This window comes from Miniopterus natalensis, chromosome 15 (genome assembly GCF_054644295.1).
Source record: "Miniopterus natalensis isolate mMinNat1 chromosome 15, mMinNat1.hap1, whole genome shotgun sequence".
Lineage (NCBI taxonomy): Eukaryota > Metazoa > Chordata > Mammalia > Chiroptera > Miniopteridae > Miniopterus > Miniopterus natalensis.
In genome coordinates, this window is record NC_142095.1 from 23830443 (window position 1) to 23845278 (window position 14836).

At 50.7% G+C, this 14836-nt stretch overlaps 1 protein-coding gene across 2 annotated transcripts in view; it reads right to left on the reverse strand.

The window, feature by feature from the left end:
• Positions 1-850: 850 nt before the first annotated feature.
• Positions 851-14836, reverse strand: part of RAB6B (RAB6B, member RAS oncogene family) — a 41469-nt gene continuing 27483 nt past the window's right edge. Inside the window, exons 3-8 of one of the 2 annotated variants that reach the window (XM_016224323.2) lie at positions 8950-9003; positions 8644-8749; positions 7060-7171; positions 5906-5999; positions 2980-3046; positions 851-1010 (exon numbers count right to left, since the gene is read on the reverse strand). In XM_016224323.2, coding sequence (XP_016079809.1) covers positions 946-1010; positions 2980-3046; positions 5906-5999; positions 7060-7171; positions 8644-8749; positions 8950-9003 — 498 coding nt within the window. In that variant the 3' untranslated portion in view covers positions 851-945. The remainder of the gene's footprint in view (positions 1011-2979; positions 3047-5905; positions 6000-7059; positions 7172-8643; positions 8750-8949; positions 9004-14836) is intronic. The other variant, XM_016224324.2, reaches the window with a different exon arrangement.

Sequence of the window (14836 nt, forward strand, 5' to 3'; positions counted from 1 at the left end):
AGATATGTGTGCTGAATGCTGGGCCAGTTAGTTAAAACATTTTCAGAAGTACACACGGTGCCCCAAGTGTATGAACCAACCACACATCGACACTGCCCACACTTGCCAACAGCACCCCGTCCTTCCTTCCAATGACCTCTTGCTCTGCCAATCACTGGGCGGGCCACAGAGAACACAAGGTTGCCTGTGGCAAGTGCCCTGCACCACCTTCAAGGTTTTTCAGGGAGGGAAAGGAGAGGCAGAAATAACTGCAATGGGGCCTGCTGTTGGGCCCCCAGCAGTTCACAAGACCTTAATGTCTTCTCGGGGCCATGCCTGATGTCCCACTCTGGCCACGGAAGGACAGAGTCAGAGCTGCCTTCACAGAGGCTGTTTTGTTCAGTGTTTGATTTAACCAGGTAGGACCTGTTTGGTGGAGCCTGGTTGGTCTGGGCCAGATGGTCCGGGATTGGAGTCTAATTAGGTTGCCCAGTTAATGTTTTAGTTTATTGGGCTGGGGGGCAGGAGGAGGGCAGAGGTGATGAACAGTTTAAAGGGGACAGGAAGGAGGAGGTGTGTGGAAAAGGTTCTCTGTAAGTTTACAAATATACAAAAACAAAAAAAGCACATCTTTCAAATAAAAATGACTACATTTTTATCTGGCAAAAAGTTGTATACACATGATTTAAATTTTTTTTAAATTTTAACAGTTTTTGGCAATCTTAATAAAGTACAATATATTACAACAAAACAAAAAAATAGTTGTTTAAGTAACAGCTGTTAAGAGTGACGTGATCCCTGATGCCCAGCCTCCCTCCCCACCCCACCCCACCCTACTCCTAGAGACAGAAAAGAAAAATCCTCCCATCTTGATAAGCTCATTTCCCACCCCCTTTAGGAAGCTAACCAATAGGAAGCAACACAACAAGCGAGTAGTGTCAGAGGAAGCCGGGGGCTCCGGCTGCATTAGCAGGAGCAGCCGCCTTCGCTGGCTGGGGGCTCCTGGGGCTTGTCCAGCTTGATGTCGATCACTGCAGGGGGCTGGGCTAAGGAAGACGTCCCTCACAGAGAAGCTGCCACCCTGCCTCAGGCCCCTGCTGCCCTCAAGCACCCAGACTGCTTGGCCTGGGGAGGGAGAATGCAGGGTCCCCAGCTCCCATCCCTCCCAACCCAGGCCTCAGCCCCACCCCACAGTGCCCTGAAGGTGGAGAGTCTGAAGGCCAGGCATCGATCCCACATCTCAAAGCAAAGGGCTCCATGGGCCTTGCCCTAGTTTGCCACAGCAATATGGACCCCTCAAGCTCTAGTCTGTGCGTGTCACTTAGACTCTGAGGATGCCACTGTGAGAAGCCACATCCCAGCAAAAGGGCCTCAGGGCAGCCTCCTCTCCAGCCTTTCCATTGGTGCAGAGGGGACTGTTAGGCTGGAGAAACACCATTCAGAACTAGGGGAGCAGTGTGTTCGACCTGCACAGACAGGCTGTTCCCTCCACCCTCAGCAGGCTGAAAACCATCATGCCAGGCCCCATCACAACTGAGGACAGGCCCTCCACACAGCATAGAATGACTTTTCCTGGGCCAGGCTCTGGGGCCCCGCTATGGCACTGCACTGGGGTTGGGAGAGGGGTTGGAGGTAGAAGGCCTGCTATGGGAGCTGTTGCTGGCATCCGAGGGGTGTTTCTGAGGCCCTTATTTAAGGACTATGGTAGAGATTCTTTTAGCGTTAAGCACAGTCAGCCCTACGTACTCATGGGCTCTACATCTGTGGATTCAACCAATCGTGGGTCAAAAAAATTTGGAAAAAAAATGTTACATTGTGGCTGACGTGTGTAGTTAAATCTACAACAGTTCCATCTGTATTGAACATGTACATTATTTTTTTTATTGTTCCCTAAACACTACAGTTAACAACTATTTGCATAGCACTTACATTGTATTAGGTATTGTAAGTAATCTAGGGGTGATTTAAAGTATATGGGAGGGTGTGCATAGGTTATATGCAAATACTATGCCATTTTATATAAGGGACTTGAACATCAAGGAGTTTGGTACCATGAGGGATCCTAGAACCAGTCCCCACAGATACAGGAGGATGACTGTACTAGAAAAAGCCATGCTTCTCCTAACGATCACACTTTCCCTCCCTGCCCCTTACTGGCCATTCAGCCATGGCATATATTTCGAGTATGACTTTATCTCTCCTTGTCCTTGTTCTCTTACTTTTTTTACCCTATGCTCTGGTTTTATGTATGTACATACACATTGTTAGCTTGTTTTTTGTGCATCTATGTGTGTGTGTGTGTGTGTGTGTGTATATATATATATATATATATATATATATATAAACACACATTTTTCATAAGACAGCAGACTATAAGTAAACAACACACAATAAACAACTGCCTTCTTTCTAATTGGGCAAATCAGACAACCTGTCTGAACCTCAATTTCAGCTTCTGGGTGTTGCTTGCGGTTTAGGGTGGACCATGTGAGTGGCGTGTTGACCCTGTCCCACAAGCGGTGGGGAGCTCCGGGGCTGTGCAGGGCTGGGCCGAGGAAGCAGGAGGGAGGAGGCATCTGCTGTCTCATGTAGAGTAGGCTGAACCATGTTGAAATCAGATCCGAGTGTAGAGAAAGAAACCCTCCCTACAGTGGAGATTCTACTTGTACCCATGAAATACAGGTCGATGTTCACTGTAAATAAGGGCATTGTCACTATTTCTCACTCCCTGCCTTACACTATCACTCCACACGCATCCCTCTGGTATCCCCACCCTGTTTGGGAAGTAAAAGCTTAGGTGGTTTGAGCCGGATGGGTCTTAAAGACCTTGGAGTCCAGTCTCATCTCTGCACAGAGCCTCCCACACCACACCCTTCAGCAGGGAAGGCTGGGCTGGGGACAAGGCCAGTGCTCGTCCGCTGCTCTGCAGTGGTGAGTAACTAGATGGGTCAATTGCTTCTTCAGCACATCTTTCACTCATTCATCAAAGAAAAAGGATACTCCCTTCTTTGCTTTTCTCCTGGACATTCTCCATTCCAGGCAGAGCCGACGCTACACGTCGGAAGAGCTGGAGAGAGGGGAGATGCAGCATGAGCCCCCTGTCCTCTGCCCGCCTTTCCCTCCTGCTCCCTCTGTGTCTCCACCCTCTCGCCTCTACTCTTCCTGACCTTGGGCTTTACTATCCTGCCTGTCCCACGGACCGTGTCCTGGAGAGCAGGGCTGCAACGACTTTGCTCTCCCCAACCCCAGCGCTTCTCACCCAGCAGGCTGGCCAGAGGGTCACAAGGAACTGAGCATGGGTCATGGTGACTGAAAGGGACCTACCTCAGTGCAGATCGTGATCTAGACCCCGGGAGACAAGCCCTGAGGAGGGCTTCTGTCCCACTGCCCACATAGGGACCAGGTGTGGGGAACCAACTTCCCACCTGCCCTAGAAACCAATGACGTTCTCCTGCAAGTTCATGGGCATGGAGGCTGCTGGGCACTGGAGCCAGGGCCACATAGTCACAGCAGAGAGAGACTTTTCTGAGAGAACAACACAGGAGTGTGAAGGTAATATTGTGGGTTTGTTTGGGTATGGGTGTGTGATGTGTATACTGTGTGGAGTATGCGTGTGTGGTGTCTGTGTGTGTGACCCTATATAAGTGTGTGGGGGACTGTGTGTGCAGTGTGCATGTGCACGTGGGTTTTTGTGCATGTAAGTGTGTAAGTGTGCATGGGAAGAAATGTGTGTGAGGTGTGTGTGCTGGGGCAGGGGTGCACAGGGGTGTCAGGTAGGTGCTGGAAGACATGGAACCCAGGAGGTGACATTAAGTACAGAACAGAAGTACAAGGCACCAGAAGATTCTGAAGACTCCTCCCTCTCCCCACAAACACCAACTGCAGGAACTCGGTGGGCTCTGGGCTTGTAAGTTCTCTGCTTTAGCTCTCTGAGGACAGGGCGAATCTTATTCATGGTTTCATCCACAGCCCAGCCTTATTGGAGCACCCAGGCTTGACAAGGGCCCTATGGGAGCACCCAGGGCCGAAGGCAATGAGAGCCTGAGTGTTTGTGAAGTCACTGGTCAGTCTGCCTGCCAGTGTGGGGCCCCGTGGGCAGGCTGCAGACAGGGCTCCGGAGTGGGGCAGGCAGAACCAGGCAAGGGTGCAGAGGGCCTGGGTCACTCCTCCTGAGCTTTCCTTCCTGGCCTTGTCCCAGGTAGCCCTGCTCCATCTGTCTAAACATCAAAATGGTCACAGCTTCTGCCAACGGCCAAGCTGACAGTTAGAAGGCAGCTCTTGGGGGTCACATGGGGGTCTCTGAGAGTAGATATGATCATGTTTAGGGTCTAGGAGTCTGCACTGCATGGAGACTCCTATGAACCAGACAGAGTTTCAATTGACCACACTGAACTCCACTCAGACCATTATGTGGCTTCTAGAGCATTCTAGAAAGGGAGCAGCATCTCCCTGACCCTACCACTAGTGCAGGGCTACCTGCCCTTTGCTTCCCTGGCCCCATGGCTTTCCATTAGGGTGCAAAGAGCAGCAGCCCAATGTCTCCTGTATGCCTCAGGGATGGGTAGCTCCCTCCTCAGGAGCTGCCACAGCAGCCCCAGCCTTACACTGAAGGAGGCTGGGAAGGGGTTGAGAGCGAATGGAGCCATATTGCAGTCACTCTAATTGGGGGGACACTGAGTCCTGGACCTTGGGGATCCCACTTTGTCTCTTCTACTCCTCTGCCACCTTCCCCACTGCCACTGGCACTGTCCAGGTGGCATGAGTCTTCACTGTATCCAGGCCAAGTGCTGCATGAGCAGCTTGTCTAGAGTTCCTAGGCACCAATGGGAGCCGCAGGCAGAAGTGATACCCCAGCCAAGCCATGCTCCTCACTCAGTATCGCCTCCCCAAGCCACAGGCACCCCTCCTGCCACACCTTTACTCATGCTGTGCCCCTTGCCTGGGATGCCCTCCCTCCTCGTCACCTCTCCAAGTCCTCTCCTTCTTGGAGGCGGGGGCTCCTAACCTTGTGTGAACCACAGACCCCTCTGGCAGTCTGGTGACACCTACACACTCCTAAGCGTGTGACATCAATTCCACAGGAGAATAAAGAAAACCACTTAGTATGGAAATACACTTCTAAAATCTTTAAAGATACACACTGGTTCAATAGCAAGAGCTGGCAGTGTGTGTAAGAACCTCTGTGATACTGAAGTAGTGATGGGTGTCAAGTTCAAGATACCAAAACACTGTAAGGTGATAAAAACACAGCTGTGATCTCTGTGATAAAGCCACAGGGGCTGCTGCTGTGACAGTCTCGCTGCCTACATTCATTGCTGAAGGTTAACAACACTAAAGAGCACTTAGATGTTAGTGCCGATAAAGCTGTAGTTTTTCCAACCCTAGTCTGTTGACCTGCTGAATTGCATCTTCGGATTCCTTGGGTTCTATGGACCCTCTACGGCTCCTCTGATGATTCTGCTTCACCAGGCCTGTCCCCTGAGAGCTCCAGGGCACCACGGGTGGGCTCCTTTCTCCAAGCCTGCCTGGCCCTCCAACCCCTGAGCTCTTGCCAAGCATAAGGCATGAACCCCTGCACCCACATCCGTAGTCAGGTAAGACCCTAGGGAAACGATGCTTCTCTCAGCCACCTGGAAGTGGGTGACTGGACACTCACACACGTGCTACAGGGGTCATGTGGCTGGCTGCTGTACAGTGCCTCATGATGACATTCTCCGGACACCCCCTTCCCTCTCGCATGAGTTACCACCTCTGGGGGGAAGCTCACTCCTCATGAGGTGGGTTTCTGGGCGCTGACTGGCTGCCCCAACCCAGTCACTGGCCCACTGGGTAGAGGCAGGACAGAGCCCGAGGCTGACCATGCCGGAAGCCGCATGTGGGCCCCGCGGCCAAGCAGGGCCAGGGCTCAGCGCCAGGTGCACCCTACCTGCTTCACGTTGTAGCCGGTCTTCGCGCTGGTCTCGATGAACATGACGCTCAGCTCTTTGGCGCGCTGCTCCCCCTCCTCAATGGTTATCTGCCTGCAGGTGAGGGGAGAGGCGACATCAAGTTAGTAGAGAAACAGCCCCTGGGAGAGACTGAGGGAGCAGCCTGAGATGAGGGGGTTTCCCCAGCAGGGCTGGGGAGCTGACCAGGATGCAGGGGGCACAGGGCACAGCCGGGCACACAAGCCCCTTCTCTACTCCCTCTGTAGTATCTTCCCATTGAAGAGCAGGCCCTGGGGCTGGCCCATACCAGCCTTTCCTAACAGTCACCACTGCCAGAGATTACATCTGTAAAGTGTTTCAAGCCACATACCACCTCTGGATGGTGTCATCAGTCCCATTTTCCAAATGAGAACACTGAGGTTAAAAATGACTGCCCAAGTCACCTACTTAATAAAGGAGCTAGGTTTTGGGCCCCATTTTCTTCACTTGAGAAGAGGATTCTGATAAGTAAGCTCTAATTCAGATAATTCCTTAAGTGGTCAGAGTGTATTTCAGGAAGCCCACAGTCCATGACCTGCCACTTTATCTAACCAAATTGGGTCCCATGAGATAAGTGGACAAATGTATGTACGTGGCCCCTAAGTCAGCCCTGTGCCCTGGAGCTGCCTCTTCAGAGAAAGTGTCACACCTAGACACAGCGCCAGACCAGACAATCTGAGGTTAGCACACGGGCCCAGGACCTTCATACTCACACCCACAATGGTGTGGGCATTTCACTGGGACAGAGACACAAAGCACAAGCAGAAGTCAACAGGAGCCCAAGAGATTGCTGTGCCTGCAGCTGTGTTATTGGTTGTAGCCAGATCCCAGGCCACACAATGCTGGGCTGGGCCAGGTGCACGGGGCTCCATGCAGACCATGCACGGAGGAGTGCCCATGAAATGCCCCTGACAGCAGTGTGAGGTGGGGTGACATGGGCAGGGACCTACCGGGGGCTTTCAAAGCCTCCAGCAACCGGACAGGACCTTTCCCAGATGCACGGAACAGGCCAAACAGAGAGGGTGCTTACTACGCATGCATCCCAGAACTCCTTGTCCCAGAGGAGCTGCAGAGGTGTGGCGGGTGGGCTCAGCCTGCCAGCCCCTGCACCTACCTCTTGTCCGCCAGGTCTGTCTTGTTGCCCACCAGCATGATGATAACATCACTGCCCCTCTCCGTCCTGACGTCATCGATCCACTTAGAGGTCTGCTGGAAGGAGTTGAGGTCTGGAGGTGGAAAGTGGGGATAGAACTGGGAGTGAGATCCAGCTCCCCCTGTGAAAGGGGAAAGGTGGGAGGGAGCAGGAGGGACAGCAGCATGCACCCCTCAGATGCCCGGGAGGGGCTCCGGGCCTTCCACAGGACGCGCATGTGTGTTTGTGGAGCTGCTGCCCCAGGGTCCTGGAGAGCCCCTTGCACTGCTGAGCCACCCTCTGGGGGAAAGAAGTCACCCGTCTGGAAGGTCAGTGTCATGATTTCCTACATGGACTAGTGGTTCTAGAGACCCATCTGAGAGTCAGACCTGACTTTGGGGGCTCAGAGCAGAGTGAAAATGGGCGCACTGGACTCGGCTGTGCTTGGAAACAGTGGAGGGGGTGGGGGCACAGCAGCCCCTAGGGAAGGACGGCCTACAGAGCGGACTCTTACCAAAGGGAGCTCAGGGGAGCTCAGGGGGCTCGGGAAAGGCCAGAGGGGATTCCAAAAAGGACCCTAGGGTCTCCAAATAAGAGGAGGGGGAAGGCAGGCCCAGGAACAGAAAAAACAGGAGCTCAAGGCCATTTCAGGGCAACTCTCTCCTCAGGCAGAAGAGGTCAAAGACCTCGAAGAGGAGCAGTCACAGGGCAATGCCCCACCTCAGCAGTCTGCACACCCAAGGGGAGGCACAGTGGCCTGTTTCCCGCAGCCTGATCTCTCTTCTGCTCCATGTCAGGCTGCATGAGCCCAGCTCTCCCCTACGCTCAGAATGGCGGGGAGCCTGTGTCAGGGAGAAGGGTGGAAAGAGGGGTGGGCAGAGCCAGGGGCAGCAGGCTGGGGCAGTGCCCTGGGTGTCCTCCCACCTTAGATGTGACCGCAGCCCACGAGCTTCCCAGGTGTGTTCCACTACACCTCCCTGGGCAGTGGCACCTGGTAGAGGGGGGCTGACCCCTAGCCCCATGAGCCTCCTTCAGGGCTGTGCAGTCACTCTCAGGGACTGAAGAGCCACAGTGTGTGAGAAGTGAAGCCACCCACAGATCTCCCAGACCTGCTCAGTCCCCCCCTTCCCAGGGAGCCCAGTGAGGAGCTGGGATGCCAGCTCACAAAACCACAGCTGCTGGGTCAAGTTGGACCAGGGACCAGTGTCTTCTCCCACCTTGACACACATGCACACAGAAGTTGCTCTGTGGGGTCTTTCTGGCAGCCAGGGCCAGCGAGGGTGCAGAGGGACTGGAAGCAGGGCCAGCCTTGAGAGCATCTCTGCTCACTTCCAAAGGCCCCTGCTCTGAGCAGGACCAACCTGCACACCCATGACTGTCGCAGGAGGGCCTGGGAAGGTGGTATTCAAAGGCAACTCAGCCCCCACCCTCGAGCACCTGCCTTACTGCATTCAGAGGATAAGCGTGTGCACACACACACAGAGGCTGCAGCCTGGCTGGGGCTCCACTTGGGTCCTGGAGCCCCTGTGAGCCACCTTCCCTCTGACCCCCAGGACCCACACTTACTTGTGATGTCGTACACCACCACGGCCACCGTGGAGTCCCGGATGTAGCTGGGGATCAGGCTGCGGAACCTTTCCTGGCCCGCTGTGTCCCAGAGCTGCAGCCGCACCTGCAGGGAGGGCAGGGGGTCAGCAGGGGCAGCGAGGTCCACATGGTGGGATCGGGGCTGGGGTGAGGTCCTGGTTCTGTGATGCTGGCACTGCCAGCTCTGGGGCAGGCGCTGGCTCTCAGTGGCTCCCAGCTAAGAGTCCAGGTGATAAGCCCAAAGGAGCCCCACCTCTCCTCCCAGTTCTAAAGTCAGGCTCTCACCGTACGATCTTCCAAGTACATGGTTTTTGACAAGAAGTCAATTCCAATGGTTGCCTGTTAAAGAAAAGCACAGAAAGGTCAAAACTGAAAGGCCTCAGGCAAAGGGGCTAAAGCTCAGTAATCCAGGTGGTGACAGCCAGAAAAATGGGGGACACTCATGTCAAGCTTGGGGTGGGTCCTGCTCTGTTGTCCCTGGTCCTCACCCTCTCAACAGTGAACCTTCTCACCCCTCTCAGAGGAAGTGAGTCTGAGCTAAATCAGGTGAGGTCAGGGTTTTTAGGGAGTGATATAAAAGGGAGGGAGATGAGAGTGCTGGGTGAGAAGGCTTCCCCAGGAACAAGGCCAGAGGGCAAGCTCTGGAAGAATGAACATCATCTCAGGGCTTGAGATTACTAAGGGAAAAACCAACAGAGATCTAGGGTAGTAAGAAACCCTTCAAAAAAAAAACCCAAAACTAGCTACATGTAATTTAATTGCCTATTAAAATAAAATTCAATACAGTTCAGAGGAAAGCAAGAGGATCCAAGAATCTCTACAATTTACTATTCACAATCTCCCCTACACAATAAAATAGGATTAGACACGTAAAGAAGCAGGAAATTCAAGCCATAATTAAGAGAGCAACTCAATAGAAACAGACCCCAGATGACCCAGATATTGGATTAGCAGACAGGACTTTAAAATAACTGATATAAATGTTAAAATATAAAGGAAAAGATGAATATGGTGGGTTTCAAGAAATACAAGAAAATGCTAAAAAAAAAAAAAAAAAAGTAATCTTAACACTAAAAAATATAATACCTAAAACAAAAATACATTGAATTCAACAGGAACCAGGACACTGTCAAGGAAAGGTCAGTGAACTTGAAGACGGCAAAAGAAATCGTTCAAACTGAAGTACAGAGAGAAAAAAAGATGAAATAAAAGTGAACACAGGACCAAGAACTTCTAGGACAATATCAAGTCATCTGATATTGATGCAATTAGATTGTTATAAAAAGAAGAGAAACAAAATCAGCCAAAACTGTTTTTGAAAAAACACTGATCAAAAATTTCCCCAATTTGATTAGAAACACCAACCCATAGTTCCAAGAAGCTCAGTGAACCTAAAACAAGATAAATACAAAGAAAACCACACCCAAGCATGTCATAGTCAAATTACTAAAAAAACAAAACAAACAGAAAGCCTTACTAGCAGCAGGAAATAAAAAAAACACATTATATACAAGGAAACAATGATGAGAATGATAATTGATTTCTCATCAGAACAATTCAGGACAAATGACAAGGGAACGAATCTTTAAAGTTCCAAAAGAAACAATAACCATCACGTCAACCTAGAATTCCATAGCCAGTGAAAATTTCCTTCAACAATGAAGGCAAAATGAAAACATTTTCAGATAAGGGAAAGCTGTGATAATTTGTAACCAGTGGGCCCTCATTACAGGACATGCTTTAGACTGAAGGGAAATTTTACAGATGGAAATTTGAATCTTTAAAGAAGGAATATAAAAGCACCAGAAATGGTAAATGTATGGGTAAATACAAGAACACGTGACTTGTCCTTGATCACCTCCTGCTTCCATCCATATCAGCAATAGTTCGTAACATCCTCCCCTCTGTTTCGCCCCTGCTACATCCTCAGCACAAATCACTCCCAGAGGATGACCTCAAATCCTACCTTACAATAGGAGGTGTGAATCACTTCAATTCCTTGGTTTTACGCTCTGATATAATAACAGTGGTAACCACTGTAACAATGACTAAACATCTGGGTACTTACGGTTTGCCAGCTATTGTGCTAAGTGCTTTACATGCACTATTTAATTCTGACAAGCTATGTTAGGGGTTATGTTCGTTAGTATTCATATGTCACTGGTAAGAAAACTGAGTACCAGAGATGTTGAGTTACTTTCCTAGAGTCAACGCTGGAAGGGGCGGAGTCAGGATTTAAAAGATATTTGCAAAGTTGTCTACATGTGCCCAGCCTTATCCCCACATCCCTCCAGGCTTTGAGTATGTGCTCCTTCTCCTGTTCAAAGCAAGTCTCTCCTTTTTTCTTTTCTTTTTCTTTTAAATATATCTTTATTGATTTCAGAAAGAGGAAGGGAGAGGAAGAGAGAGAGAGAAACATCAATGATGAGTCATTGATCTGCTGCCTCCTGCACGCCCCCTACTGGGGATCGAGCCCACAACTCGGGCATGTGCCTTGACCGGGGACCAGGAATCCAACCACGATCTCCTGGATCCTCGGTCGATGCTCAACCACTGAGCCATGCCTGGCTGGGTTCTCCTTTTTTCTTGAATATGGCTTTTACTTCCTATATCTAGTAATTTTGAGTTATATCCTACATATGTGATTAAGACTATGGATTTCTGTTTGTTCCTGTGATCAAGTGTTTCTGGAAAAGGCTGCATATTCTAGCCCCTAGTGGAGAGTTATAATACACACTAGTATAGTAAAGGCTATGAGAAGTCCTGCACTGAAGAAACATGAACAATTTCATGTAACCCAATGTTTCCCAAGTTTCTTTGCCCTGGGGATCTTTGTGCTTATAATTCCTATTAACATCCTAGTGTTCCCAGAACTTCAGTAAAGGTTGACCCTCAAAGAGGTGGGTTCTAAAGGAGACCAAATCTCTCTTCTAGCTTGCCTTGGAGTCTTGGTCAAAGCATTCATTCTTTGCACTTCATTTCCACTTATGAGGTATAGGGTAAATTATTCTTGCTAGTAACTATGCCACAGGGATGTAAAGAGGGTATCAAGACAAATGAGCAGCAGGCTTAACTTTGGGGACTCTCCTGCCAGTCCACGATCCCCACGGTCCTCCCCTCCACCCCTTAGCAGTGCTGCATGAGCCTCTTGTATTGACTGATGCCCCTCAGAGGAGGCTGGGCTGCACTCTGCTGTGATTAGATTGCCCCAAACCTAGCCATGCTTATTTATCCCTTTAATATCATGTTTGCAAACTGTACTGCTTATGAAAAACGGCAGGCACTTCATTTTACACAAAACCCGAGGAACGTAACAAGCACAGATTTCACGGCCACACCCACATTTATCTTCTGAAGGTGGTATTAACAGTGTCAACAGGGGCTCAGGCACATAGAGCAGACAGTACATTAAACGCCTCCCTCTGCACAAAAGCTTCCATTGGCCCAGCGGATCCCCGAGGAAAGAGATGTTCCCTGAGGCACTTGTTGAAATCTTTGCTACGTACATTTATTATGAAATATATTTTGCATCCACATTCTGACAAGACACAGTAATAAAGTCTGCAGCGGAAATTTGCATGGTAATTTGCATAAATTGACTCAAGACTCCCTTCTCAGGAAGAGAAATCATGAAAAGGAGTGTATGTGTGTCTTTTTTGTAGCCTTGGCCAGGCCTTGGCCATGGCTGGGGAAGCATCCCTAAGTGGCAGAAAGCAGCTGGGCCTGACAAGCCCTTCACAATGAAACTGCTGTTTGTGCTCCACACCACCAACCATTAGATGAGAGTACCAGGGTAAAGTCATGCAAATTAGCATGCAAATGAGGTTGGCAAACTTAAGGATTCAGACTGGCAAGTGGGTGCTGTGGGGAAGGAGACAGCGGCCTCTGGCAAACATGCTAGGCAGGGTCTATCCTTGCCAGCAGCTATGGGCTCTGGAGGAGGGGATGCTAGGTATGAGGCCAAGGCACAGGTACCTAGATTCTTTCAAATAACTCAGCTTCAAAGTCTACACAGTCCTGAGGCCACTTTCCCCTTAGTGGAGAGTGGCTTGTGCTAGTCAACAGTCAATGAAATATTTACTGATTGCTTTTATTTCCTGTGATCTGAAACATCAACTAAACAATATGCACCTTCCAACATTAAATAAAGGGTTACATTTCATCGAAGTCAGTCAATCCCTTCAAAAGCCACAGATGCCCAGGGATGTATGGCCCAAAGTTCCCTGAGAGGGTCACATGTGGATCCAAGTGTCCTTAATAATTAGGGCAAAAGATGCTCCAGGTGGTGGACTTTTGAGGTTGTCCAAGAGCTACCTGAGTACAACCTAAAAAGTGAATTAGGAAGGATTACTAAAATGCATGGCAGAGAATTACATCATGGGTCCATTTAACTTATGAAATGCAGCAGGTCATACCCGGGACTCACCCATGATCCAACTCACCCATTATCCACTGGCAACCTCTTACTCCCTTGCTTGCCTAGAGACTATAAAAGTGAAATTCTGCTTTCCTAGCCTCCCTAGAGGCTAAGGGTGATGATGTGACCCAGTTCTGGCCAATAAGACGTTAGCCGCAGCCTGCTGGAGGGAGAGGGCATTCTAGGGAAGCTCTTGCTTCCTTTTTCTGCCTTGGATGCAGAGGTGCTGTCTGGAGCTGCAACAGCCAGCCTTCGTGAAGAGAACCCATACAGCAAACAGGCGGAGCAGAATGAGAGCAAGGGCCTGGGCTCCGATGGCATCACTGCACAGCTGTGCCAGCTCAGCTCTCACCACAACTCCCTGCACCTGGGAAACCAAAGCCTTGTTTTGTTTAAGCCACCATTAGTCAGCTTTTTGTACAGGTGACCATATTCCTAATTTGTATGTGCTCATCAGAAGAAGGGAGGGAGGGCAGAGGAGAGGAGGGAGGAAGAGAAAAGGTGTCTGAGCAAGGGCAGGTCTGCCCTCCACCCTGGTCCAGGTAACATCTACAGGGAGCACTTGGATGAATGAGTCTGAGGGCAGGGTCATCTCACCAAGTGGATTGACATTTGGGGGCATCCACCCTGGGCCCTGTGCACTGACTCGCTGCTTGTCTAACTGTACCTCCTCTTCACGGCAAAGCCCCAGGCCCCTCCCAAGCCCATCAGAGGGTCCCCTCTCTCCTGGCTCTCCCTCCACTGCTGCGAGCTCTGTGAAGGCTCATTCATCTCCTTCCAGTGGCTCATTGACAAAAGGTGCTCAGCATCTTATTTCCAAAGGCCCCACCCCTTTCTTGTTCCCTGGCCCCAGCATTAGGGGGGACCAGAGGCCAGTGTGCATGAGTGTGGGTGTGTTCAAGGAGGATTGACCCATACCCAGGTCCCTTTCCTCACTGAACCCCTCTTTAGCCCACCAGCAAAGGCAGTGCAGGGGCATTTTAGATATGAGGCTTGGCTGCCGAAGCCTGGCAACCCCCAGACGAGCTGCCCAAGTCTGGCTGGACAAGTATTAATAAAACTTCCTGCCCCAGAAAGAGTTTAGAGCATGAAACCCCACACAGGACAAAGCACCGCTCTCCACAACACCAGGATCCTCGCAATTTCCCATCTGGAGCCCCTGGGCTGTGGCCCAGCGGGAGCCCAGCTCCTCTGAAAGGCAACACCCTACTGTTGCACTGTCGGGTTGAATCATTAGGGGTGGAGACAGACACTGGCCTGGGGGATGCAGCGCAGAGGGATGGGCCACAGAGTCAATGACCAGGCCTCAGTGAACCTATTTACTTTATTAAATCAACTCACAATGTTTCACAAAGAAACGGGTGATCATATTGTAAAACCTCGTGAGAACAAAAGACATGCTACAGAGACATGTCCTGGGGAAATGGCTTCCCAGGTTGGATGCAGCTCGAGAAGGGCTGGGGGGTGGGGGGGGCAGGGTGGAGGAACCCGGGGGGAGGGGGGGAGGGGGCTGGGAGCCTAGAAGGGTCCATGCTGGAAGGTGAGGTGGGTGCAGACCATTCTGAGGCCTAGGCCAGAAAGTCTGGTCCCCAATGGGATTAGACTGGGAGGTGCCAGGGCCCAGTAGTGGGCTGAAGAGTGCCCCCCCCCCCAATTCTGTCCACCTGGAACCTTAGAATGTGAACTTTCTGGAAAAAGGATCTTTGTGGATGTAACCAGTTAAGAGTGTTCTGATGAAAAATCATCCTGGATTTA